Source organism: Salmo trutta, chromosome 18, assembly GCF_901001165.1.
Source record: "Salmo trutta chromosome 18, fSalTru1.1, whole genome shotgun sequence".
Taxonomy (NCBI): Eukaryota; Metazoa; Chordata; class Actinopteri; order Salmoniformes; family Salmonidae; genus Salmo; species Salmo trutta.
In genome coordinates, this window is record NC_042974.1 from 27,858,588 (window position 1) to 27,884,859 (window position 26,272).

Genomic DNA, 26,272 nt, shown 5'->3' on the forward strand with positions numbered 1-26,272 from the left:
TCTTGCCACTTTTAATTTGCCAGATAATGTACAAACCACCTTTGAGCCTATGTAGAAGCTATTTGGTATTTTGCCGGGTTAATCTACTAGTCGGAACAAGGAAACTCGAAAATGTCGGACTTGTTAAATGGATGCAGTTATACACGTGCCGCGTTCAACCAGTCAGCAAGTCGGACATTTCTGAGTTTTCTAATTCCGACTAGTTTATGAACGCGGCATTTTCTTCACACGTCATCAGTAAAACACACTGATGTAATCAAACAGAGACTTGGGTTGGGTAAAGGTTCGATCATCAAGCTAATTCATTATTTGACATGAGTTTTCAAACTATCGTCCCAGACAGGAACACCGAAAATGCGAATGGAAACCAGAATAAGTAGCTAGCTAGCTATTTATGCTACACGCATAGGATTTGCTCTCGTAAGTTGTCTTCAATATAAGCAAGCCAGGAACAAAGCCAGTTAGCTATCTGCTACACTAGCTAACGTTAGTAAATGTCGTTTGTCTCTTACTGTACTAGAATACAGTGACAGCGAGCCTGCCAGTATTTACACTATCCTACATAAGATTTCATGCTAGCAATTCAAAAGGGAGAACATTACAGTACCTAGTAGTGTACGTTAGTTAGTCACTAAAGCAACTAGCTAGCTTATTTAGCTAGTACTAAAACAGTGTTTTATAGCTAGTGGCACTGGTGTTGAAAAGCTTGAAATGATGTATACAAGTAACGTTAGCTAGCTAAAGTTTGGTGACCCTCGTGATGTCACCTTTCTAACAGCCCTCTATCAGATCGCTAACTGCAGTTTGTCTGTTTCATTTTTTTAGGACGAACGGCCTTCAGTTCTGTATGGAACTGCAGAATGTGCCTTACACACACCAGTCACCATGAGGTTACCAAAGTTGGCCAGTGTTTTTGTCTTCTTGGGCTGCCTGGCAGCTTACCTGATGTTTGTTAAGCGCCACTATGATGGTGTAAGGCCAGCCATCTCCAAAATACCACCTCACTTCCCACACAGATTGGGCTTGTCGGGCAGTCCCAAAAGACCAACCTCCTCAGAAGTGGTCAGCGGACGTTTCCAGTATGGCGTTATGTTTGATGCTGGGAGCACAGGGACAAGGATCCATGTCTTCAAGTTTCAACTGGAGGACAACGGTACTGTACATGTGCGCATTGTTGAAAACAAATATATTACACTGGGAGAGGTAGAAAAGACAGTATGAATGTAGAAATGTTACCTCCATACCGCTGAACCCAAAATTAAAATGTTGTCTCTATTCCATCCATTAATGGACTTGTTTTGGTGAATAGTATTATGAATAGCATCTGCAAATGTAGTTGACCAAAATGGATCAATTAAATGTAGCTCTCTGCATTGCTTTTAGAATTTGTAATCTGGGTGCGGCAGCAAAAGTATTAATTACAGATTTGAATCCATGTGAGACATGTAAGGCTTTCAGGCTTAATTTGTATTATGTGCCTCATATTAGGCTTACGCTGCCCCATACCAGGAATCCCCCCCAAAAAGTTACTGCAAAGCATCGCCAAATGGCTTAGTTATCGCATTTATTTCAACATTAAGCTAAATAATTTAAGTGCTGTTTTGGCTTTATTGTTAAACCAATGATTGTTATATTCTAATGGCTACCAAGCACCTGCTATTTATGATGAAATAGCCCTCATTGTTTTTCACAAACACACAACATGCCAAGTAGAGGTTCACAGAATCAATGTAGAAATTCTGACAAGATAGAACAAGTCAATTGTAATGGTAGTGTTATATAGGCTATTTTATATCTCACCGCTTGCCATGGGTTTTCTGCTTTGGTGGTAACTATTAACATTGCTCAAATCTACATTAGCACCCTACAATTCTATTTCAATTGTGAATGAAATGTCAACTGTATTTCACTGCAATGGGCTTCATGCAATTTGTTCTGTCTTTTTCTACAGAGGCTCCTAAATTGGCACATGAAACATTCAGAGCAATAAAACCAGGTCTTTCTGCATATGCTGATGACCCAGAAAAGGTTACCGACTTCATATATCTATTTGAAAAGAACAGTGAAGATACTCCTAAATGTAGACCATCTCTTATTGCACTGACATTATCTTCAGAAATCAAATCTCTTTGTTCCACTGTGGTTTGTTTCTTAGTGTAAAGAAGGGATCCTGGAGCTGTTGGCTGTGGCCCAAGGCAGCATTCCCTCCTCCGTATGGAGCAGCACTCCTCTGGTCCTTAAGGCCACTGCAGGCCTCCGTCTTTTGCCTGGGGAGAAGGCCACACACCTACTGGACAGGGTGAGCCTTTCACCACTGTCCAATGTCTGTGGACTCACTGCGTAGATAGATTGCCATACCACAAACGCTGCACAGTTCCCACTCTCTCACCTTGTGGAGTTAGCATTTCCGTTAGCTGTTTTGTTACATTTCACCCCGATTTCGGATTTTACATTGGAAAAAGACGAGTTGTGCTGGGAAAAGCATGTAGGTTGGCAGCGGTCAAATAATGAGTTGCCCACTTACAAATGAGCTAGGCTATGTAATTGCATAACTTGTCTAAATTTACCCCATACTGTTGGTGGTCCTCCCGGTACAGTAATACCATCAGCTGAAAGCAATTAATGACGTGAATGAATTGCATAAGTGACCTCTTGTGCACTTGTTTGATAACCTGTCAGTGTTCCGGGTCCTCCACGCCTTTCACAGATCCTCCTCTCCACCTCTTTTTTTCTCTCTCCATTTAATAGCCTATGACAGGTTCACCTAAGGACTACACACCCTAAACCTGTTTAGTTTGTAGTTGAACTGTTACGTGGCCAAGTGTTACCACACCCAACCCCTTTTTACAACAACGAGAGGTGTGAATTGAATGCACGTCATCCTTGTCATAAAGATGCATAAATGTGTCATCTATACAGCTCGTGAATAGTAGTATTTATATATTGCAAAGTTGATTTCATGCCGATATTACCTTATCGAAAGAATCGTGCCATGTATATGAAGTATGTATGTGGAAAACAGCTTCCAATCATGGTTGAGGAAGAACTGACCTTAAGCTTTCTATCTAGGTGAGGGAGGTGTTTGGGGAGTCTCCATTCCTGTCCAGAGGGGACAGTGTGTCCATAATGGATGGCACTAATGAAGGTATGTCTGGCCCTCACCCACCTGTAGTTTCACAAACACGTCATTCCTGTGCAGGTGTTTCTAGTGTCGTACTGTGGGACTCACATTTTTGGGACTCACATTTTTTTTTTATAGACGCAAGATTCCCCCTTAATCCAATTAGAATTCAATGTTTTTACACTGCACCCATTTGGGTCTTAGTGAAGCAATTTTTCCATGGCCTTGCCAATTTATGGACATTTCCTTTTTAAAAATCCTGTGTACATCCTGTATGACTTTTTGATGTCTCATTTTTTTTCTCATTTGATCGTTTTTCTAATTCATAATAATTTCTAGATGTTCTTTCATCTAGCATGATGAAATGGCATTAGTAGAGGTAGCAGAAGTTATCACAGGACGGGATCCTTGGGATCACTGATTAGGATGTTTCCACACAGTGTTGCATTGACTCAGAGAGCGAGAGAGGTCACTCAGTTTGACCCTGTCCTGAATTACCCAATGCATACAGAGGCATTTAGCGGATTATGGAAAAAAGCTAATTAAATGTGTCAATCTCCGCTTTAACCTCCATGACTAATTACAGCAAAACTTTTGACAGGAGTGCAGAATTAATACAATTTGTAAATAATGGAGTTGGGACTGGACTGGAGCCCTCTGTGTCCAGTGGAGCGGCCTAGATGGTAGAGGCCCTCTCTGGTCCATTACTGGCTTGTTTGAGCATCATCAAGCTGTTTGGTGACAGGCTATGTTTCTGTGGCTACTAGGTTCTGGTCCTTTGGCCTGGTATTGACCATTCAATTCTCTGCAATTACTGTGGGCATTGACGCTTTAATAGGATTGTTATATTGAAATAAGATATACATTTGTGTTTTCTGTTGAAAGGCATGTTTGATATAGGCACAAAAGCAGTACATAAAATATTTTAAATCCAATCCTTTTAAAGTAGTTTATACAAGCAATTATGGGCATGGAACATTATCCTACGTTTAATCTCTGCAAACCGAATATCCTCCATTTGATTTCTGAGGCTGAAAATGTTGTCGTCTTCCCCAAGTCTATCAGCTTGTTACAGTGGAGGTGACCTGACCCTTGGAAAATACCTTTTATGATTACTGAATTAACGTTGAAGTTCACGTTTTTGTGCCTAATGGACAAATTCCTCTGGCGTCATTGCTGAGCTGTAATGCTAAACTCCCGCTCGATCCATAACCGGATTTCACTGCCTTATTATCAGTTCGATTTTTGCCGCTCTTGCCCCAGACACTAATCCCAGTGGAGATTACACATGCTTCTCTGAATCGAACAGACTTGTAAAAAAATCTAAGTGGCATTTGAGGGAGGACGGAGGGATAAAGTGGACAAAGTGTATGGTAGCTAAGCGACAGTGTTTTGGTCATAATGACTACTAGCACAGCACTCTTTTTGAAGTTGTTTGTTTGTAAATGTCAATTGCTTCTCGACATCCTCCGGTAAGAGTTTTATCCTAAAGCTCCTATGATATAGTTCTGAGTCCAAAAACTAGGAAAGGGTCATTACAGGGTTGTTAAAGGCACTAATGCACGCAATGGAGTCCTACTCATTGAGTGCAAACATAATGTAATGCCATAATGTATATAGCATAATCTCCTCATTTGACCTAAATAGTTGACCCCTAAGCACTGTTGCATAACTAACTTTCAAATGTTAGACATTTTCTATATTGTTTTTTTTGTTTAAAGGATTTCAGTACAAACTATGTAACCATGTTATACATGTATTATGAAGGATTGAGTAAGAGGGATGAGGTAATCACCATCTCTCTTTTTCTCCCCCTCACAGGGATCTCTGCTTGGATCACTGTCAACTTCCTCACAGGTGAGACGCTTTCAAACTTTGTTTACTGTCAGTTGCTAATGGCATAGATGGCATTGGTAAGGATCGATATAGAGTAAGCTCCGAGATTAAAGGTGTACCAGATGTAAGAGAAAATATATTCCAGGCGGGAATGTGACCATCTATACTAGGGATGTGCATCTTTCCCTTTCAAGACGATTTGAGACGTATCTAGATACATGGGATACGATACTGGAGCGATATGTTTTAATTTGGAACGATTCGGTGAACTAAAGGCCAAGACGTCCTGTACTGACCCTACCACCCTCACCCTCAGGGGCCCTAGCCCCAAGCTCAATGTTCAGAACAGGCTTAATTCTGGTACATAAACAGACCACCAGCTAAATAGATTAATCTGGACAAGAAATGTTGATTACCTGTTATTGGATTAGCCTAGCGCTGCATCCCCAGTTCCTCCTTGGTGACCAGACTGGCACGCCCCCCCCCCCTGACCCGCTCTTTCTCCCCTTCTCTCTCTCCTCTCGCTCTCCCTGCAGGGGGTCTCCACGGCTCTGACACGCCCACTGTGGGGATGCTGGATTTGGGAGGGGGGTCCACCCAGATCACCTTCTCCCCCCAGGATGAGGTACAATAAGGCGACTGTGTTTGATAGGGGATGTACATGCCCACACACACACACACACACACACACACACACACACACACAGTAGATAATGAAGGCAGATCTCTTCTCTAAAGCAACACAAACTACCGGGATGTCCTCTCATCTTAGGGCTTAATCAGCAAATGCCACGCTAATCCGAAAGGGCTGGTAAATAAACGTTGTTGGACATTAGGTTGGAGGGGGATTTCTTGTTCCTTAACTAGGTCAGGCCTTGTACGCGAGGGATTGAGGACCAATTTACCATGTCATTACACTGCTTTTCAAAGAGTTTAAACTCTCCCGGCAAGCCGTTCACGCCGTAGGGGTGAAATTGGTTTTGCAGATTGCGGCAGGGTTTTTTTTTTCTCTTCTTATTGAGTAGATCCTTTTTGTCGGTTTGATGTCAAACAGCACAGTGTGATGTTTGTTGTATAAGCTCTAGCTGGTCACCCAGGAATTGGGGTTCATATAAGAAAGCATGTACCATTCTGACGTTTTTAAATCTAGAAATGCTTTGTTTGCAAATGTATAAAGCCATGCAATTTAATGTTTTGCATCTTTTCTTTCTCTCCAGAAAACCATCCAGACCTCACCCATCAACTACATTACATCATTTCAGATGTTCAACAGCACCCACACACTCTACTCACACAGGTACTATCGTGCACTATGTTTAGACGGATAATTGGGCTCTTTGGAAAGCCCTCCTCCCTCTTTATGTTAAACCTACAGTGTGGTGCATCCAGCTGCAAAAGGCTATATTATTGCAACTGTCAATATATATTTTTATTGAAATGATTCCTACCATTTTATTCTTCGTTTGCATGGAGTTTTAAGATGAAAGCTGTAGCACAAATGTATATGGCAGCGCATATATATATATATATATATATATATATATATATATATATATATATATATATATATATATATATATATATATATATATATATATATATGCGCTCAAGTACACTCTTCCATTTCTGGCTTAATAATGTCTTATACTAAGTGCTAAAGCAGCTTTGGTGGGACATTTACAGTGGGTATCATAAGTATTAACCCTCCTTGGATTTTTTTCATCTTTTTTTGTGTGTTTGGGATCATGGCTAGACAGCATTTTTTGCAATAGATTTTCAAACGGATTTAAGTCAAAACTGTAACTTGCCGTTATTGTCCTGCTGAAAGGTGAATTCCTTTCCCAGTGTCTGGTATAAAGCAGGTTTTCTAGGACTTTGCCTGTGCTTAGCTCTATCCCGTTTCTTTTTATCCTGAACAACTCTTTGCCGATGTCAAGCATACCCATATCATGATGCAGCCACCACCATGCTTGAAAAGGAGACAGTTACTCAGTGACATGTTGTTGGATTTGCCCCAGAAGCTTTTGCATTTTGGCCAGAACGTGTATTCCTTTGTGTTTTTTTTTGCAGTATTACTTTAGTACCTTGTTGCATACAGATGCATGTTTTATAATATTTGTATTATTTTTACACTCATTTAAGTCATTATTGTGGAGTCTCTACAACGTTGATCCTTCCTCAGTTTTCTCCCATCACAGCCATTGAACTCCGTAGCTGTTTTAAAATCACCAATGGCCTCATGGTGACATCCCTGAGCAGGGTCTTTTCTGTCCTGCAGTTCAGTTCAGAAGGACGACTGTGTCTTTGATGTCTGGTTGGTTTATTACAACACCCACAGCATAATTAACTTGACCATGCTTAAAGAGATATTCGATGTCTGATGTGTTATTGTTACCCATCTACCAATCACTGCCCTTTTTTGAGGCTTTTGAAAAGCTCCCTGGTCTTTGTAGTTGAATCTGTACTTGAATTTCAATACTTGACTGAGGGACGTTACGGGTGTTATATGTATGGGAGACAAAGGAAGGGGTAGTCATAAAGTTATGTCAACTCATATTATTTCACAGTGTGAGTCCATGTAACTTATGTGTTTTTTTTTTACTATTTAGTTTTTCATACCATATTTTATTCCTGAACTAATTTTGGCTGTATAATTTATTTTTTTCTTACTTTGACATTAATAGAGTTATGTGTAGATCGATGACAAAACAATCACAATTAAATCTATTTCAATCCCAACAACAAAATGTGAAGAAAAAAAACTCCAAGGGGGTGAATACTTAGGCCACGACTATATTTTTGTTGATCATTTTTTGGGGATTAATTTGTAGAATTTTCTTTTCACTTTGACATTATACAGTATTTTGTGCAGATCAATCTATTTCAATCCCACTTTGTAATGCAACAAAATGTGAAAAAAATCCAAGGGGGTATATACTTATGGTATATACTGTAGTTTAGTATTTGGCACTGTGGGGGGCCCTACCTGCTTTTCTGAAATGCAGCCCTTTCTGTGCTGTTGTTCAGAGAGTGAAACAGGTTTATTCTTCCTGTCCTCAGGTTAGTGTATGACCCTGCTATGTTTTTTGGCATGTTGCACAAACTGTATGACTATACACACTCAGACACACCCCTCTCACTCTCTTATTTCTGTGTATCACAGACTGATTCTGCTTTCTTTTTTTCCACAGCTACCTTGGTCTAGGCTTGATGTCGGCAAGACTAGCTGTCTTGGGAGGAATCGAGGGACAGCCTTGTATGTGGTTTTTCAATTTGCTTTCATCGTTGGCTTTTAAAGACCCTCCCCGTCCCGATAAATAAGCCATTATCTAATCTTTTAATAACATGGACCAAGATTAATTCCTTGCATGCCAGCTGTTGCTGTGATTTAGTTGATGCCTGGCTTTAAGAACTGCCGTCAGTCGAATGCCCCGGATGCAGTTCTCCATGGGGATTTTCATTTTATACACTTGAATTTTAATCAGATTTCTTTGATACATTTGTTTGTTGTGTAATCTATTTATTCTCAATGTATTTTTTGGTTATAGGGTTGCTTTAGTGTGCCACCAGATGTCGGCCAATAGTCATAAAACCTATTGGAGCACAGCAATTTCAGACCCTGTGTCCCCTTACGACAACACCACATTAGTTCCTTGTTTATTTTCATAAAATGTAGCCTTCTCCACCCATAGCTTTCATATATATCCCACCTGTGTACCAAAACATGAGTTATGCTGGTCGGGTCAAAATTCAATGTGCATTCTCTCTGTTCTATTTTCAACAGTAGAGGGCAGCAGCACAGAGCTAGTAAGCCCCTGCTTGGCCCCGGAATACTCTGGCCAATGGGAACATGCAGAAGTTCTGTATACTGTGAAGGGCCAGAAGGCAGGTACGGTAAAACGGAATTAATAACTAACTTAAAATTAATATTACTAATGCTAAGGACCAATTGTTAAGTCAGTTAATGAACAATGAATTGCCTGTCAGATCGTGACTAATCTGACCAACTGTTGTGTATAAACAGTTTTGTTTCTGTTTCAGGAGAGCCCATTTATGAGTCATGCCTTAGGAAAGTGGAGAAGATGCTGTATAGGAAGGTTAAGAATGCAGGGGAAGCCAAAGATATGGAGTTCTATGCCTTTTCCTACTACTATGACAGAGCTGTGGATCTGGGTGCTATTGGTAGGAACCCTACCTGCCTTTTGCCACTTCACAGTTGGTGTAAATGAATATGCTGCCCAGTTTTCCATAATGATATCTTAATTTAGTAACTGAATGTAGTTCTATTCTAATCACCCCTCTAACTCAGATGAGGAAACAGGAGGGACTATAAAAGTCAGCGACTACATTGATGCTGCCAAGAGAGGTAAGACGGTGCCCTCATGCTGCAGTTTTGTGTACTGTATGTGGTTCACTGCTACCAAACTGAATTTTGAGTAGAAACATGACTTATCCCTATTCATCAACGTTTTGAGCATTCACACATTTTTAATAAATAAGTAATCCAAGTTCTATTGGAATTTAGTGAATACTTGCAAGAAATCAGCATAGAGTATGCTGATTTATGAGCATGTCTTGCTTTCTCGCAGTGTGCAACGGAATGGCGGTTACTCCAGGAGAGAATCCTTTCCTTTGTCTTGATCTAACCTACATCTCTGGGATGCTACAAGAGCTTGGTTTTCCCAAAGATAAAGTATTTAAGGTAAGAACCAAATGCAAACAAAAGCTATTTATCATTCATTCGAAAACAACTGTGATGGTGTTGCACTGAGGCTGTGCATTTCCATGGGTCTGCATCGGACGGCCAAAGAGAGAACTGTGATTTGTGTGTGTTTTCAGCTGGCGAGGAAGATTGACGAAGTGGAGACTAGCTGGGCTCTGGGGGCTACTTTCCACTACATCGAGTCCCTCCGCAGTCAGTGAGCTGCCAGTCTCTCCTCTCACTCGCTACTGCCATGACGTGCCAGTGATTATGTGCTGCGAAGTATGCTCTGGGGAAAATGCCCCCTGGTGATTGTACCTGTTCTTAAGTTTAATCAAAATGTGAGTTTATATTACCAGTCGCCTTTGGATGTTTTACTTGTATCTTTTGGCAGGTGTGATTGTTTTGTACTTATAAAGGAATGTTAGTTGTATAGTAATCAAGCATATGGTACTGGTGTATTTTGAAGGAGCATGACCTATTACATATTTTTGGTATTTTTAAATATAAAGTTGCTAAAATGTTAATGTCTGTACAATTGTATACAGTTCTGAATCATTAACTAAAATATTGAAGGCATATGTATTTTGAATGATAAAACAAAGTGAAACAACTTACAGATTCAACACCTTTATTAGCATATTCTGCTCAGACAAATCATCAAGCCATAGCCTATACCACTGACATATTTTCACTATAAAACAGAATGGGGAGCAGTATATCCCCAGTTTCATAGGAATGCATCCCACCACTCGCTCAGGCACTGGGAGCAGGATGCCGCATTCCTGGTGGTGCTCCGCTGGTGACCTTCAGCCACTCCGTGAACAACTCCCCGTCCTTCCCGAATCAGCAGGAACTGACCCAGGACCACAAAGGCCTAAAAATAAGAGATGCAGAAGTTATCCTAAATGAGGAAATATTACTTTGTTGCAGCGGGCCTGCTCTGACTGCAGGTTAGCGATGTGGGGCTACTGCCCATGGTGGAAGATCAAAACAATCCTGGTCCTGGGCACCCATAGTGGTGTTCTTTTTGATGTTCATGCCCAGCACTAACACCTGATTAGCGAATTAGGGGCTTGATTAGTTGAATCAGGGGTGTTGGTGCTACAGGGATAGAACAAACGTGCATGTAGGATCAGGGTTGAAACACCCCAAAATCCATAAACTGGAAACACTTGCCCTTTTACAATGGGGCCTAAAAGTCCCCATTTGCTAAGGCAAACTCAATGCAAACTTGGGAGAGCTGCCCATTTCTGAAAAATGAAAATGTTATTGAATTCATTTGGCAAATGTAGCCATCTAGTCTAGAATGTATATAATGTGAAGCGCTGGGTTATCCACAGTATGCTAGTAAAAAGGAACAAATTTACTCACTTTGTCAAAACCTTGCTCCTCCAATATCTTTCAGAAGACTTCTCCAATTCCCGACAGTGAGTCAGTGCAGTTTATCACCCATCGGTTCAGCAACAAAGTCCCCTGAGAAGTGGTCAACATTTCTACAAGAGACAGCTGTGCAATGATAGCCTAGTTGTTTGACTACTAGACTGTCTACCCTCACCCTAATAACAGATCTGGGTGTGTCTGTGAGCCATAGGCCTAAATCTTGCACTTAATATTCCAGTAGGTCTAAACATGTTGAAATACCTAGCAGGGATGTTCACAAGTCTTTGAGGTAAAGTTCAAGTCTTAGGGCCAAGTCTAAGTCAAGTTTCAAGTCCCTTTTGGCAATGGCTTTCTGCCTGCTGTGGGTTAGGTCTATAAACCTTGTAAATGATTTGAAGAGACTCCCTTGTTCATTAGTCCATACTTGTAGGAAAGAAAGAACATCAGGCACTATTTATATCAAAATAAATGTCCTTTTAAAATGTAGACAGTTTACATTAATAAAAGTAATTGTACCGGATATGAAAAAAAGCAAACATTTTAATGTGCATGGTATTTTGTGGCAGACGGTCTATATTTCACTTCATTCTGTCACACAAACAGAACATCTGTAGGTGAGGGAAGATAAATGACAAGTATGAATGTAAATCAAAATGACTGACAACTGTTCAATAACTGCACTACTAAAGTGTCCTATATATCAAATGTAATGACCTTTATCCCTAAAATATACTTACTGACCTGGACCCTGAACAGAAATACCATTTCCTGTAACAAGTAGCAAATTACATCCTGTGCCCTAAGACAGGTTACGTTTCAGAAAGATCAAGTTTGTCAGCGTTCTTGCACGGAGCCTGGCACAATGAGGGTGCATGATGAGGCCTCCATGACCAAACACTCCCTCCATGACCAAACACTCCCTCCACTGGGGCACAGCCAACACTGTCATTGCTACCTGCTTGAGCCTTGGAAAGTCTTTTGCATGGATTCTCCAAAAATCCAAGCAATCAGCTTAATTTTCACCAGAAGATACTTGAATTTAGCAAATCTCTGCTCTGACAATGACTTTGTCTCCTTTCTTCTTGTTGCGGTAGCCAGAGAACAGTCTGGAGGTTTTGGCAGATGATGGTTGTTGTTCTTCTCCACTACTGCTCTCTGTAACAGTCACTTTCTGTGCCTCAGCCAAAACAAGGTCTGAAAAAAATTCATAAAAGGATGTATATGATCAAGAATATAATATATACATTATACATGAAAAAAAAACATTATTTGAATGCAAGTAACATAAAAACATTGCATGTTGCAATGCATTGTACCTACCAATCACACTCTCCTTCAATTCAGCTTTATCTTCATGTGGTATGAGGACATCATGATCAAGCCAGAACAGGCAGAAAGGTCCAGCAGTGCAGCCATTATGTATACATTGTCACCAAATTGAAGTTTTGTTGCCTGTTCATCCGAGTGCTCCATTCTGACATTCACAAACACCCCCTGGAATCGGCGTTTGAGTGACTGCTGCAGTGCTTTTACTAGACTGACTAGGTGACGACTTGTGCTCAGTATACTTTGCAGATGATAGTTGAGTGACAGTACACAATGAAGAGCAGCACTGAGTCACCACTTTCTCCCCTGAGTAAGTGCGGTGCCCTGGACAAAAGGGTCCAAAATGTCCACTAGCTCCAAAAGCTGGCTCCATTCCCCTGGTGATAAGCAGAGCTCAGCTTCAAAATGCTTCTTTCAGACCACAGGTAGTATGTAGTAAGCTGAAAAGTTGAGTTACTGTTGGAGGATGATTAGGCGGCAGATAGCCTAGTGGTTGGAGCGTTGGGCCAGTAACCAAAAGGTTGCTAGATCATACCCCCAGCTAACAAGGTAAAAATGTGTCGTTCTGAACAAGGCAGTTAACCCACTGTTCCTAGGACGTCATTGTAAATAAGAATTTGTTCTTAACTGACTTGTTGTCCTTTTAGTGGTCTGTGAGGTGCCGTCGATCCTCAACTTCAACCTGGGCAAACTTCCCACCAAAAATAATGAAGTTACAAGGGAAGAGCTGGAAAGCAGCATCGAGGGCCCCGAAAAGTTATTGAAATGCTGTCCAGCATACAGAAAAACAAAAATATAAATGCATCATGTAAAGGGTTGGTCCCATGTTTCATGAGCTAAAATAATAGATCCCTGAAATTTTCCATACACAAAAGGCTTATTTCTCTAAAATGTTATGCACAAATGTGTTTATATCCCTGTTGGTGAGCGTTTCTCCTTTACCAAGATAGTACATCCACTGTGTAGGTGTAGCATATCAAGAAGCTGATTAAACAGCATGATCATTACACAGGTGCATCTTGTGCTGGGGACAATAAAAGGCCACTAAATGTGCAGTTTTGTCACAAAACACAATGCCACAGATGTCTCAAGTTTTTAAAATGTTTTTTTACCCCTTTTCGTGATATCCAATTGGTAGTTACAGTCCCTATGGACTCCGGAGAGGTGAAGGTTGAGAGCCATGCACCCTCTGAAACACGACCCTGCCAAGCCGCACTGCTTCTTGTCACACTGGTAGCTTAACTCGGAAGCCAGACGCACCAATGAGTCGGAGGAAACACCGTCCAGCTGGCGACTGGGGTCAGCTTGCAGGCGCCCGGCCCGCCGCAAGGAGTCACTAGAGCGCGATGGGACAAGGAAATCCCAGCTGGCCAAACCCTCCCCTAACTGCGATCCAGTGCCTTAGACCGCTGCTCCACTCGGGAGGCCCGATGTCTCAAGTTGAGGGAGCGTGCAATTGGCATGCTGACTGCAGAAATGTCCACCAGAGAGGTTGCCAGAGATTTGAATGTTCATAAGCCGCATTCAACGTCATTTTAAAGAATTTGGCAGTACGTCCAACCTGCCTCACAACTGCAGACCACGTGTAACCACGCCAGCCCAGGACCTCCACATCCGACTTCTTCACCTGTGGGATCGTCTGAGACCAGCCACCTGGACAGCTGATGAAACTGAGGAATATTTCTGTCTGTAATAAAGCTCTTTTGTGGGGGGCCTCCCAAGTGGCGCAGCGGTCCAAGTGTTGCGGCGTCACTACAGCCTGGGGTTCGATCCCAGGCTGTGTCATGACCGGGAGTCCCATAGGTTGGCGCACAATTGGCCCAGCGTCGTCCGGGTTAGGGGAGGGCTTGGCCAGGGGGGCTTTACTTGGCTCATTGTGCTCTTGTGGCAGGCTGGGTGCCTGCAAGCTGACTACAGTCATCAGTTGAATGGTGTTTCCTCTGACACATTGGTGCAGCTGGCTTCTGGGATGAGCGGGTGTTAAGAAGTGCAGCTTGTCCTATGAGGAACAAAAAAAAATATTCCTCACAGAATGGAAGTCACCCACCCCCATTGCTTCTGTAGAGGGCTTGCAGAAAATATTAACACCAATAATTTGGAAAATATTCATTTTTTCAGGACTAACTCCTCTAGCAGATTTCTCAAGATTTGGGGTCCGTTTCTGGCAGTGTTGTAAATTACTTAAGTAGTATTTTTACTTAAGTCGTTTTTTGGGGTATCTGTCCTTTACTATTTATGTTTTTGACTACTTTTACTTTACTACATTCCTTAAGAAAATATTGTACTTTTTATTCCATACATTTTCCTTGACACACAAAAGTACTCATTACAATTTGAATGCTTAGCAGGACAGGAAAATAGTCAAATTAACGCACTTACCAACCGAACATCCCTGGTCATCCCTACTGCCTCTGATCTGATCGGACTCACTAAACACACATGCTTCATTTGTAAATGATGTCTGAATGTTGGAGTGTGCCCGTGGCTTTCCGTAAATTAAAAAAACAAGAAAATGGTGCCATCTGGTTTGCTTAATATAAGGAATTTGAAATTATTTATACTTTTAGTACTTAAGTATATTTTAAACCAAATACTTTTAGACATTTACTCAAGTACAATTGTACTGGGTGACTTTTACTTAAGTCATTTTCGATTAAAGGTATTTTTACTTTTACTCAAGTATGACAGTTGGGTACTTTTTTCACCACTGGTTTCTGGACAATCTGGACAGAGACTGACTGTGAACACTGACTAGGAACGCTTATTGTTGTAACTGTCATTGTTGCTCTATTCTTGTCCCATGTCTTGCTTAAGCAATACTTAATTTCATATGTCTGGCAGCTGTGTTTTTTTGTTATTTTTTTGTGTGCTTTTGTTCTGTATTAAATTGCAAAAGAAACTCCTTTAAATAAAATGTAATGTTTTTAGTTTTTTTTAAAGCGTGGCTTGGCAGGTCATGTTTCAGAGGATGCATGACTCGACATTCGCCTCTCCGGATCCCGTTAGGGAGTTGCAGCGATAAGACAAGATCGTAATCACGAAATTGGGGAGAAAGGGGGTAAAACATTACACACACAAAAGCCCTTTTGTGGAGAAAATAACATTCTGATTGGCTAGTTATGGGCATTCTGCCTGCCCAGTTATGTGAAATCCATAGATTTGGGCCTAATGAACTTATTTCAATTTACTGATTTCCTTATGAACTGTAACTCAGTAAAATCATTGCAATTATTGCAGAAATTGTAGGGTTGCATTCCATTCCAATGAACACTCAAAACCTGCCCAAAAGGCCTGAAAACTAGCCCAAATGTATTTTTCACAGCAAGAGTGGAGTTACCATATTTATACACTAAACCCTTTTTTTCCCAATCTAATGCATTCATACAACTGATCGGCAAATGTGATAGTGCTGAGCGAATTTAGGTAATGCACTTAGTGCGCCCAAAGTCGTTTTCCAGTGCTTTGTCTGCATTATTTCTTGATGTGCATCAGTTCAAGCATATTAATATGTTTTACGAAAAAGGGGTTGGGAATAGGCGTCTCCATAATGACAATCTACAGTTGAAGTCAGAAGTTTACATACACTTAGGTTGGAGTCATTAAAACTCGTTTTTCAACCACTCCACAAATTTCTTGTTAACAAACTAGTTTTGGTAAGTCGGTTAGGACATTTACTTTGTGCATGACACAAGTCATTTTCCCAACAATTGTTTACAGACAGATTATTTCACTTATAATTCACTGTATCACAATTCCAGTGGGTCAGAAGTTAACATACGCCAAGTTGACTGTGCCTTTAAACAGCTTGGAAAATTCCCGAAAATTATGTCATGGCTTTAGAAGCTTCTGATAGGCTAATTGACATAATTTGAGTCAATTGGAGTTGCACCTGTGGATGTATTTCAAGGCCTACCTTCATGGGAAAATCAAAAGAAATCAGCCAAGACCTCAGAAAAAAAATTGTAGACCTCCACAAGTCTGGTTCATCCTTGGGAGCAATTTCCAAACGCCTGAAGATACCACGTTCATCTGTACAAACAATAGTACGCAAATATAAACACCATTGGACCACACAGCCGTCATATCGATCAGGAAGGCGACGGGTTCTGTCTCCTAGAGATGAACGTACTTTGGTGCGAAAAGTGCAAATCAATCCCAGAACAACAGCAAAGGACCTTTGAAGATGCTGGAGGAAACAGGTACAAAAGTATCTATATCCACAGTAAAACAAGTCCTATATCGACATAACCTGAAAGGCCGCTCAGCAAGGAAGAAGCCACTGCTCCAAAACTGCCATAAAATGCCAGACTACGGTTTGCAACTGCACATGAGGACGAAGATCGTACTTTTTGGAGAAATGTCCTCTGGTCTGATGAAACAAAAATATAACTGTTTTGCCATAATGACCATCGTTATGTTTGGAGGAAAAAGGGGGAGGCTTGCAAGCCGAAGAACACCATCCCAACCATGAAGCACAGGGGTGGCAGCATCATGTTGTGTGGGTGCTTTGCTGCAGGAGGGACTGGTGCACTTCACAAAATAGATGGCATCATGAGCTATGAAAAGTATGTGGATATATTGAAGCAACATCTCAAGACATCAGTCAGAAAGTTAAAGCTTGGTCACAAATGGGTCTTCCAAATGGACAATGACCCCAAGCATACTTCCAACGTTGACAACAAAGTCAAGGTATTGGAGTGGCCATCACAAAGCCCTGACCTCAATCCCATAGAACATTTGTGGGCAGAACTGAAAAAGCGTGTGCGAGCAAGGAGGCCTATAAACCTGACTCAGTTACACCGCTCTGTCAGGAGGAAGGGGCCAAAATTCACCCAACTTATGGGAAGCTTGTGGAAGGTTTCCCGAAGCGTTTCACCCAAGTTAAACAATTGAAAGGCAATGCTACCAAACCATCATCCCTTTGATGCGGTGAAGTTGTCCTGTCCCCTTAGCAGAAAAACACCCCCAAAGCATAATGTTTCCACCTCCATGTTTGACGGTGGAGATGGTGTTCTTGGGGTCATAGGCAGCATTCCTCCTCCTCCAAACACGGCGAGTTGAGTTGATGTCAAAGAGCTCCATTTTGGTCTCATCTGACCACAACACTTTCACCAGTTGTCCTCCGAGTCATTCAGATGTTCATTGGCAAACTTCAGACGGGCATGTATATGTATTCTTGAGTAGGTGGACCTAGCGGGCGCCGCAGGACTTCAGTCCTTCACGGCATTGTGTGTTACCAATTGTTTTCTTGGTGACTATGGTCCCAGCTGCATTGAGATCATTGACAAGATCCTCCCGTGTAGTTCTGGGCTGATTCCTCACCGTTCTCATGATCATTGCAACTCCACGAGGTGAGATTTTGCATGGAGCCCCAGGCCGAGGGATATTGACAGTTCTTTTGTGTTTCTTCCATTTGTGAATAATCGCACCAAATGTTGTCACCTTCTCACCAAGCTGCTTGGCGATGGTCTTGTAGCCCATTCCAGCCTTGTGTAGGTCTACAATCTTGTCCCTGACATGCTTGGAGAGCTCTTTGGTCTTGGCCATGGTGGAGAGTTTGGAATCTGATTGATTGATTGCTTCTGTGGACAGGTGTCTTTTATACAGGTAACAAGCTGCGGTTAGGAGCACTCCCTTTAAGAGTGTGCTCCTAATCTCAGCTCGTTACCTGTATAAAAGACACCTGGGAGCCAGAAATCTTTCTGATTGAGAGGGGGTCAAATACTTATTTCCCTCATTAAAATGCAAATCAATTTATAACATTTCTGACATGCGTTTTTCTGGATATTTTTGTTGTTATTCTGTCTCTCACTCTCACTTAAACCTACAATTAAAATTATAGACTGATCCTTTCTTTGTCAGTGGGCAAACATACAAAATCAGCAGGGGATCAAATACTTTTTTCCCCCACTGTACATACATACATACATACATACATACATACATACATAGGACACTCAACTTCTGTTGTCTCTTTTCCCTCTTCAGATATGCAGGTGACATTTCCACCTGGATGACAGCACATGTGGCAAAATGGCTGAAGGACAACAAAGCCAAGGTATTGGAGTGGCCATCACGAAGCCCTGACCTCAATCCTATAAAAATTTGTAGGCAGAACTGAAAAAGCATGTGCGAACAAGGAGGCCTTGCCGGAACCCCCCCCCCCCGCGATTTTAACCACAGGTAATTTGTATGTGCACTACGTATTTTCGCACAGACTTTTAGCCGCAATAAGTCAATTTAATGGAAAGAACTCTGACTCTCAATTTTTGTTTTTAGTCAGATTTGAGAATATTCGCATGAAAATCTGTTGCCAATTGGACGGAAACCTTGATATAGTCCAGTGTCACTTTGATTATGCCTGCACATCCTTGTTTACCAACAGCCCCAAACATCTAAAGAATAAGCTACAGACCAGCTTAAACAGCCTTGTAAGAATTGTAGGCTACTTAACCCCCGCCCTCATACTCATCTGGAGGTCAAACATTTTAAGCAGCTAGGCTGGCCTATCTGTGGAGAAAAGAGTAGTATTAATTCAACTTGGTCTGGTCCACAGAATCATCATGGACTCAGCCCCCAGGTATCTATCCAACTATTTTTCATTTGTGAGAATAGTCAGAGACTCTAATATACACTGTTTTAAATATGAGTCTAAGAAATTGTTTTTATATACCGGCGCTGTTGAGTGGAACCATCTATCACAGCAACTCATACCAACCATAACCACTTTTTAAAAGATTGTATCTGCATCTCTGTACTGTGCCATCTCTGTACTGTGCCTATCTACAGTGCATTCGGATTTTTTTCAACATTGTTACGTTACAGCCTTATTCTGAAATTACATTATTTTACACAATACCCCATGATGACAAAGCGAAAACAGATTTTTAGAAATGTTTGCAAAAAGTATTAAAAATAAAAAACAGAAATACCTTATTTACGTATTCAGGCCCTTTGCTATGAGACTCAAAATTGAGCTCAGCTGCATCCTGTATCCATTGATCATCCTTGAAGTATTTCTAGAACCTGTAGTAAATTCAATTGATTGGACATGATTTGGAAAGGCACACTTGTGTCTATATATGGTCCCAGTGCATTTCAGAGCAAAAACCAAGCCATGAGGTCAAAGGAATTGTTCGTAGATCTCCGAGACAGGATTGTGTCGAGGCGCAGATCTGGGGAAGGGTACCAAAAAATGTCTGCAGCATTGAAGGTCCCGAAGAACACTGTGGCCTCCATCGTTCTTAAATGGAAGAAGTTTGAAATCACCAAGACTCTTCATAAGGCTGGCCGCCCGGCCAAACTGAGCAATCGGGGGAGAAGGGCCTTTGTTAGGGATGTGATGAAGAACCCGATGATGCTGTCGTACATGTCGATACAGGGCACCCCAAACATGCTCAATGGGTGACATGTCTGGTGAGTATGCAGGCCATGGAAGAACTGGGACATTGTCAGCTTCCAGGAATTGTGTACAGATCCTTGTTACTATCATTCTGAAATATGAGGTGACGGCGGCGGATGAATGGCACGACAATGGGCCTCAGGATCTCATCACGGGATTTCTGTGCAATGAAATTGCCATCGATAATAAATGCAATTGTGTTTGTTGTCCATAGTTTATGCCTGCCCATACCATAACCCCACTGCCACCCTTGGGCACTCTGTTCACAACATTGACATTAGCCAGTGGTGGAAAATGTACCCAATTGTCATAAGAGTAAAAGTAAAGATACCTTAGAAAATAAAAAAGTTACCCAGTAAAATCCTACTTGAGTAAAAGTCTAAAAAGTATTTGGTTTTAAATATACTTAAGTATCAAAGTAAATGTACTTGCTAAAATATACTTAAGTATCCAAAGTAAAGTATAAATAATTTCAAATTCCTTATATTAAGCAAACCAGACGGCACAATTTATGTTTTTATTTTATTTTATTTACGGATAGCCAGGAGCACGCTCCAACACTCAAGACATTTACAAACAAAGCATGTGTTTAGTGAGTCTGCCAGATCAGAGGCAGTAGGCATGACGAGGGATGCTCTCTTGATAAGTGTGTGAATTAGACCATTTTCCTGTCCTGCTAAGCATTCAAAATGTAACGAGTACCTTTGGGTGCAAGGGAAAATGTATGGAGTAAAAAGTAAATTATTTTCTTGATGAATGTAGTGAAGCAAAAGTTGTCAAAAATATAAATAGTAAAGTACAGACACCCCCCAAAACTACTTAAGTAAAAATACTTAAAAGTACTTTATACCAATGACAATAACAAACCCACACGACGACATACCAGTACAGTTGAAATCAGTATTCATCCTTGAAGAGCACACTTCTCCACCATACCGGTGGCAATCGAAGGTGAGCATTTGCCCACTGAAGTCAGTTACAACGCCAAATTGCAGTCGGGTCAAGACCCCGATGAGGACAACATGCACGAAGATGAGCTTCCCTGAGATGGTTTCTAACAGTTAGTGTAGAAATTCTTCAGTTGTGCAAACCCAGAGTTTCATCAGCTGTCCGGGTGGCTGGTCTCAGACGTAATGATCATGCTGTTTAATCAGCTTCTTGGCAAAGGATTATCTTGGATTATCTTGGCAAAGTGAGAAATGCTCACTACCAGGGATGTAAACAAACTTGTGCACAAAATTGGAGAGAAATACCCTTTTTGTGCATGAAGCTTTTTCAGCTCATGAAACCAACACTTTATGTTGCATTTATATTTTTGTTCTGTGTATATGTGTTTTGTAAGGCAATGAAAATGATTAACACTCAAACTCAACTGCTTGGTCTCCACAGTACTTTGCCAAAATGGAAGTGTGAGCAGTTGATTCGCCAGGGGGTCTTGGAGCATATCATGTCTTGGATCAAATACCATACCTTTGTTTCGGCAGAGAGGATTACCCATTGAGTGATACAATGCGTCAGGTCATGCCGTTTTGAAAAAGTGCTTTAAAAACAAGAATGAATTCATGCTTAGCTCGAGGACATGTATTACTTGGTCAGTTTTGTTTTACATTGATTGTGTAGTGCATGACAAATCCACAGCTTGCATGTTAGTGTTTTTACAATAATTACCTAAATACATTACTCGACTGACAATACATTGTCCCAACAACCTTTTTTAGTACTCAAAAGGTTGACTGTACAGCAGTGCATCAGGGTTGAAAATTGTGCTGATTTTATAAAAAGGGCATGTGTATCAAAACTTGACATTTGTAAATACTGTACTGCGCTTTTGGTTGATACTTTAAAATACCATAAATAACTATTAAACAAGTAGCTAAACCATTTATTTGATTCATTTGTGTGATTAAGAGAGGTTTCAGCTTTTCGCTTACAGTACCATTCATCGCAGACAGACCAAAACGTAAAGTTAAGTACCTTAATGGAGTGTGTTTGGTGATCAAACTGGAATGTTATTTATACATTAAACATCTAATTGACTCTCAGACCTACCAACACAGCATGATGCTGGAGGATAGGTTATTAGAAGGTAACGAACAGACTAACAGACTACCTGCCTCTACAGAGAGAATACTTCATGAAACTTCTGATCGACCATCACAAAAAAAAATGGGTCTCGCGTTAATCTCAATATAATTAAAATAAAAAAATATCTTTTATATACACAAAAACAAAAGTCATGCATATTACCCTGGTAGCTGAAAATACTTAACGTTCTGTTCCACTTACCCACAACCTGTGCCAATTGTGTGCAGTCAAACCCACCATCCCAAGAGGAAGGTGTAACACAGTGATTTTGTTATAGATTGTACAAAATCATATTGTGGACCACTCGCCACATTAAGCATAAACATGTCATTGGGACGGTCATCCCTATACTAAGGTTAAGGGAAGGAAACTGTTTCACAAATGTCAATGTATTTTGGGGCGTAGCATTGAGTAGTAGGGAACTCCTACGCCGAGAGGGAGGCAGGGGCAATCTTACGAAGGAGCTTGTTGAGGGCTGTAATCTTCTCCTCTAAGATGAAGTTATTTTTCTCAGCACTCTTCTGCCGCTGCTCAGTGACCTGCAGTGCCTTCATCAGCTGGGAGTTCTCCACATACAGGTCCTTCAGCATGATGTCCGACTTGGCATTCTTCGCCAGCTGTGGGAGGGAAAGGGACACGATTAAATAGTCCGATTTTCAGGACGTTTCTCTGACTGCTGTTTGTCTCATATGAACGGTAAACTGACCTGCTCCTTCAGCTGGTTGACCTTCTCCTGCAGCATCATGCGCACACTCCTCAGCTTGGTCTCCACCTCCTCCATCCTCTCCTGCATGTCCCCCATCACCTTTTCATATTGCTCCTGAGCGCCAACAGAGAGAGAGCATTTAGACCATGTCAACATCATACACATTTCCTGTGGTGCAGTAAAGTACCTGCTGCAGGCCTATCTGGGCACTGGCTTGCTGGGCCTGTGTGCGGAGGGTCTCCTCCAGCTGCTGCCCTCTGCGCCGCTCCTCTGCCAGCTGGGCCTGGAGGCGTGCCAGCTGCTCCCTAGACCCCAGTCCTGCCTGCTCCCTGAACTGCTGCAGCTGCTGGGCATGCTGGGCCAGGGCTGTCTCTGCCTGCAGTGCCTGCACAAAAAAATAAAAAATAATAAATAAAACTGCTTGAGCATCGAATACATTGTAGTCAGATTTACATCCCATTCTTGCTCAAACTGATCCCCTCAAACATGCTGTTAGACTCAATAGGACATAAGAATGGAGTTTGGACATTTTCATGAAAGGAATTACCCTAAACTTTCACAAGCCTGAGGGGGAGGATTAGTGCAAACTTGGACAATGGTGTTAGTTGCTTAATTTGACTTTAAATTGGCAAACCTGCTTTCTTTGGTGCCTCAGCAAAAGTAAATTGATCAATTATTTGACCAAAATGTGTGGCGTACCGTAATTTCCGGACTATAAGCCGCTACTTTTTCCCCACGCTTTGAACCTCGCGGCTTAAACAATGTATGGATTTAAACAATATGGATTTTTCCATATATTTTTCTTAAACAATATATGGATTTTTCCCGCTTTCAAAATTAAAAAAAAATTAAATTAAAAAAACACATTCTGTGACGTGCTCAGTTTTTTGGTGGCATTAAGCTTTCATTAGACCAATGAAATTGCCGAACGGGTTAAGGTCAAACAACTTTTTTGTTTACTGTTTAGATTAAATCAAGCGCGCTCAAACTTCCCATCATTCTGATTACGGTAGTCATTTTGTCACCCTCATCATGGCAAAGACACAGAGAAATGCATATGATGCAACTTTCAAGTTGAAGGCGATTGATCTGGCTGTTGGAAAAGGAAATAGAGCTGCTGCACGGGAGCTTGGTCTGGAGCAATGACTTTCTTGGTAGGCTACTGTTTACTGCTAATTCTTTATTTTTTGTTACAAGCCAAGTTCCGTTAAAGCCTATTTATTTTTGTTACAAGCCATGTTTCGTTAAAGCCTATTTATTTTTTGTTACAAGCCGTGTTTCGTTAAAGCCTATTTATTTTTGTTACAAGCAGTGTTTCGTTAAAGCCCGTGTAAAGTTCATTTGTTTCAATGTACCGGTAGGCACCTGCGGCTTATAGACATGTGCGGCTTATTTATGTTCAAAATATATATATATATATATATTTTTTAAATTCAGTGGGTGCAGCTTATATTCAGGTGCGCTTAATAGTCCGGAAATTACGGTAATCACCTGGTCCTGTGCCTCTGCCCAAGCAGCCTCCAGTTGTGCCTGTTTGCTCTTCATAGTCAGGCACTCCTGGGTCAGACTCTGGACCTGGAAGTCTTGGCCCTGCAGCTGGCACACCTGAAGGAAACAAAGCACAACAGTGAACTTCAACCAACATTTCAGAAAGACTATCAAAGACACTGGTAACCAATGTTCTCTCACATTTTTTGGGGCACTGAGCAACTTTTAGGTCTTGTTAGCGGAAACTTGAACGTTGTGAGAATTTTGTACAACTTCCGGCGTGCATTTATAGTGAACACTGAGGCTGTTCCCTTACAGTTTTAGACAGTAGCCAACAGGCATAATGTAGGTCTACCAACAAAACAAAAGAGCCAATCCCATAACATTTTCACATAGAAATAGATTTCTATGATATAGGTCAGTAGCCTAAATGTGGTGTTCAATGCAAGCCTACATTGCATGAGACTTAAAAAAGTACATTATGAAGGACATTAATTCATGATTTTTTTACTTGGTCTTTAACACCACGGGCCAAATAGGTGACTGTAAATTGCATTGTGTTATATGATGCAAGAAACCACTTTACAAAATAAAAGCATTATTATTACCATACAGAGAATTAGACAATGCACAGGGCTAGCCTCCATATTGGCTTATTGCCCCTTTTTATTAAGACATATGCTTCTTACCGGACTGGCTTTTCAAAGACAGCTTGAAATGTAGCCTACACGTTTTATGCTCTTGTAGGAAGCAGTAACTCCCCATTGCCGACCTATACTAATCTATAACTGGGCTAATAACACGCTAACTAGCAAAGAATATCAACAAATGTGCACATCTGAACTGATCTGAAACGTGCATTCACTCTCGGGGGATTGAAAGACAGCTCGTGGGCTACCTCGTTGTGCTCTGCCTCTGCGCCTACAACAAAATCACACTAATTTGCTTTGGTTTGTTGCATTGAAAAGGGACTGATATAATGTTGATTCGATCACAGAATTAGTTTTTATCTATATAGTGAAAACCAATGGGGCGAACTCAGTGAAGTTCAAGCTCTTGCGCGTCTGCGGGGCCCGGCATTTCTTCTGCACGGCAGTCCTGGAGGAGAAGCGTCCCCGCGCACAGCTTCGAGGGAACATTGCTGGTAACTAACCCAAGATACACCTCCGGTGTTATTTCCAATTGAGAGCAAATTAAGCATAGTTGGCTGAAAAAGCAAGGAGGTGGAAAGCCAAGCACGAGCCAGCAAGATCTTATTGGTGCGTAGTAGCATGCATTTGCATATTGTCATTAGGGAAAAGCCTACTCTGAAGTGTGCGTGTGCAATAACTCAATTTGCCCTTGCACTCCTAAACAATGCACTTTTTTTTACTTTTAGAAATGGCAAAGTCTACCAAACTTGGCGCACTCTTATTAACAGATTCTAGTTTTGGGAGCAGAAATGTATTGAGATTGAATGTTTCATCAATGAGAACATTTGCAGAATGTTGGCCAAGTCCCATCTAGCTCCATCTTCTCCCACTGGACTTCCTCTCAATCTCCAGATTTGGTGGCGAGAAGAAGTGCTAAACCGATGCATCAGATTTATACATCCGGTGAGACGTCGGTCTCCTATCTGTGCTACTATGTTAACTTACTGCCCATCACGTCAACTGCCTCAGTGTTATATGTTGTTGAACAAGGAAGAACAATAGCTTCAGGAGCAAGTGACGTCGTCCTACCTCGTGGAGCAGCTCCTGGTTTTGAAGACGCAGGCTCTGGCACTCCTCCTGTAGGGCCATGGTGGCCTCCTCCTCATGATGTTTCTGGGCCAGATGCAGCTGCTCCTTCTCCCTACTCAGCCTGCCCATGCTGGCCTCCAGCTCCTTTACCTGATGATCAGCACACAACAATGGAAGTCAGTCAAAGAGCTGTTGTATCAATACTCTATATTAAAGAGCAAATTCAGGAGCAGCAAAAAGTTAGGCGATATTTCCAATGTTTTCAACGTCAGGATGTCACCCACCTTGTCCTGGGCCTCCTGCAGCATCCTCTGGTGGTTGGCAACTTCCTGGGCCTGATCAGCCTTCTCCTGACCCACAGCCTGGAGTTTGGAATGAAGCAGCTCTGTCTGGGAGTCCACAGAGCAAAGAGAATCCTGGAGCATCTCAACCTGTAAACAAACATTCATACATAAGTCAGAGGAAACCTAGCATTTAGTACTTGGAAGATGACAATCCCCCC

At 41.5% G+C, this 26,272-nt stretch overlaps 2 protein-coding genes and 1 long non-coding RNA gene across 5 annotated transcripts in view; 1 reads left to right on the forward strand and 2 right to left on the reverse strand.

Moving 5' to 3' along the window:
- Positions 1-209: 209 nt before the first annotated feature.
- Positions 210-10,272, forward strand: LOC115153114 (ectonucleoside triphosphate diphosphohydrolase 6). The gene is made up of 14 exons (XM_029698179.1): positions 210-420; positions 826-1,153; positions 1,952-2,028; positions 2,156-2,299; positions 3,070-3,145; positions 4,943-4,978; positions 5,494-5,582; positions 6,175-6,254; positions 8,149-8,213; positions 8,742-8,846; positions 8,999-9,139; positions 9,267-9,323; positions 9,547-9,659; positions 9,797-10,272. The coding sequence occupies exons 2-14, from the start codon at positions 886-888 to the stop codon at positions 9,878-9,880; spliced, it is 1,335 nt and encodes a 444-aa protein (XP_029554039.1). The 5' UTR covers positions 210-420; positions 826-885; the 3' UTR covers positions 9,881-10,272.
- A 1-nt stretch (position 10,273) lies between these two features.
- Positions 10,274-11,227, reverse strand: LOC115153117 (uncharacterized). Its single transcript, XR_003867643.1, has 2 exons — positions 11,034-11,227; positions 10,274-10,536 (listed from the first exon to the last, which is right to left on the reverse strand). It is a non-coding gene; the product is annotated as an uncharacterized LOC115153117 (long non-coding RNA).
- A 10,402-nt stretch (positions 11,228-21,629) lies between these two features.
- The window catches only part of LOC115153118 (ninein-like protein), a 45,263-nt gene continuing 40,620 nt past the window's right edge, over positions 21,630-26,272 (reverse strand). For all 3 annotated transcript variants that reach the window (XM_029698182.1, XM_029698184.1, XM_029698183.1), the window contains 6 exons: positions 26,055-26,201; positions 25,771-25,920; positions 24,053-24,166; positions 22,749-22,946; positions 22,562-22,675; positions 21,630-22,472 (listed from right to left, as the gene is read on the reverse strand). In XM_029698182.1, the coding sequence (XP_029554042.1) occupies positions 22,281-22,472; positions 22,562-22,675; positions 22,749-22,946; positions 24,053-24,166; positions 25,771-25,920; positions 26,055-26,201 (915 nt within the window). In that variant the 3' untranslated portion in view covers positions 21,630-22,280. The remainder of the gene's footprint in view (positions 22,473-22,561; positions 22,676-22,748; positions 22,947-24,052; positions 24,167-25,770; positions 25,921-26,054; positions 26,202-26,272) is intronic.

What these genes read in the sequence shown, in the direction of transcription:
- LOC115153114 (XM_029698179.1), top strand. Translation starts at nt 886, where the DNA reads ATGAGGTTACCAAAGTTGGCCAGTGTTTTTGTCTTCTTGGGCTGCCTG. An exon ending in GTTTCAACTGGAGGACAACG is followed by an intron (nt 1,154 to 1,951) that starts GTACTGTACATG and finishes CTTTTTCTACAG; the next exon opens with AGGCTCCTAAATTGGCACAT. An exon ending in TGTGAAGGGCCAGAAGGCAG is followed by an intron (nt 8,847 to 8,998) that starts GTACGGTAAAAC and finishes TTTCTGTTTCAG; the next exon opens with GAGAGCCCATTTATGAGTCA.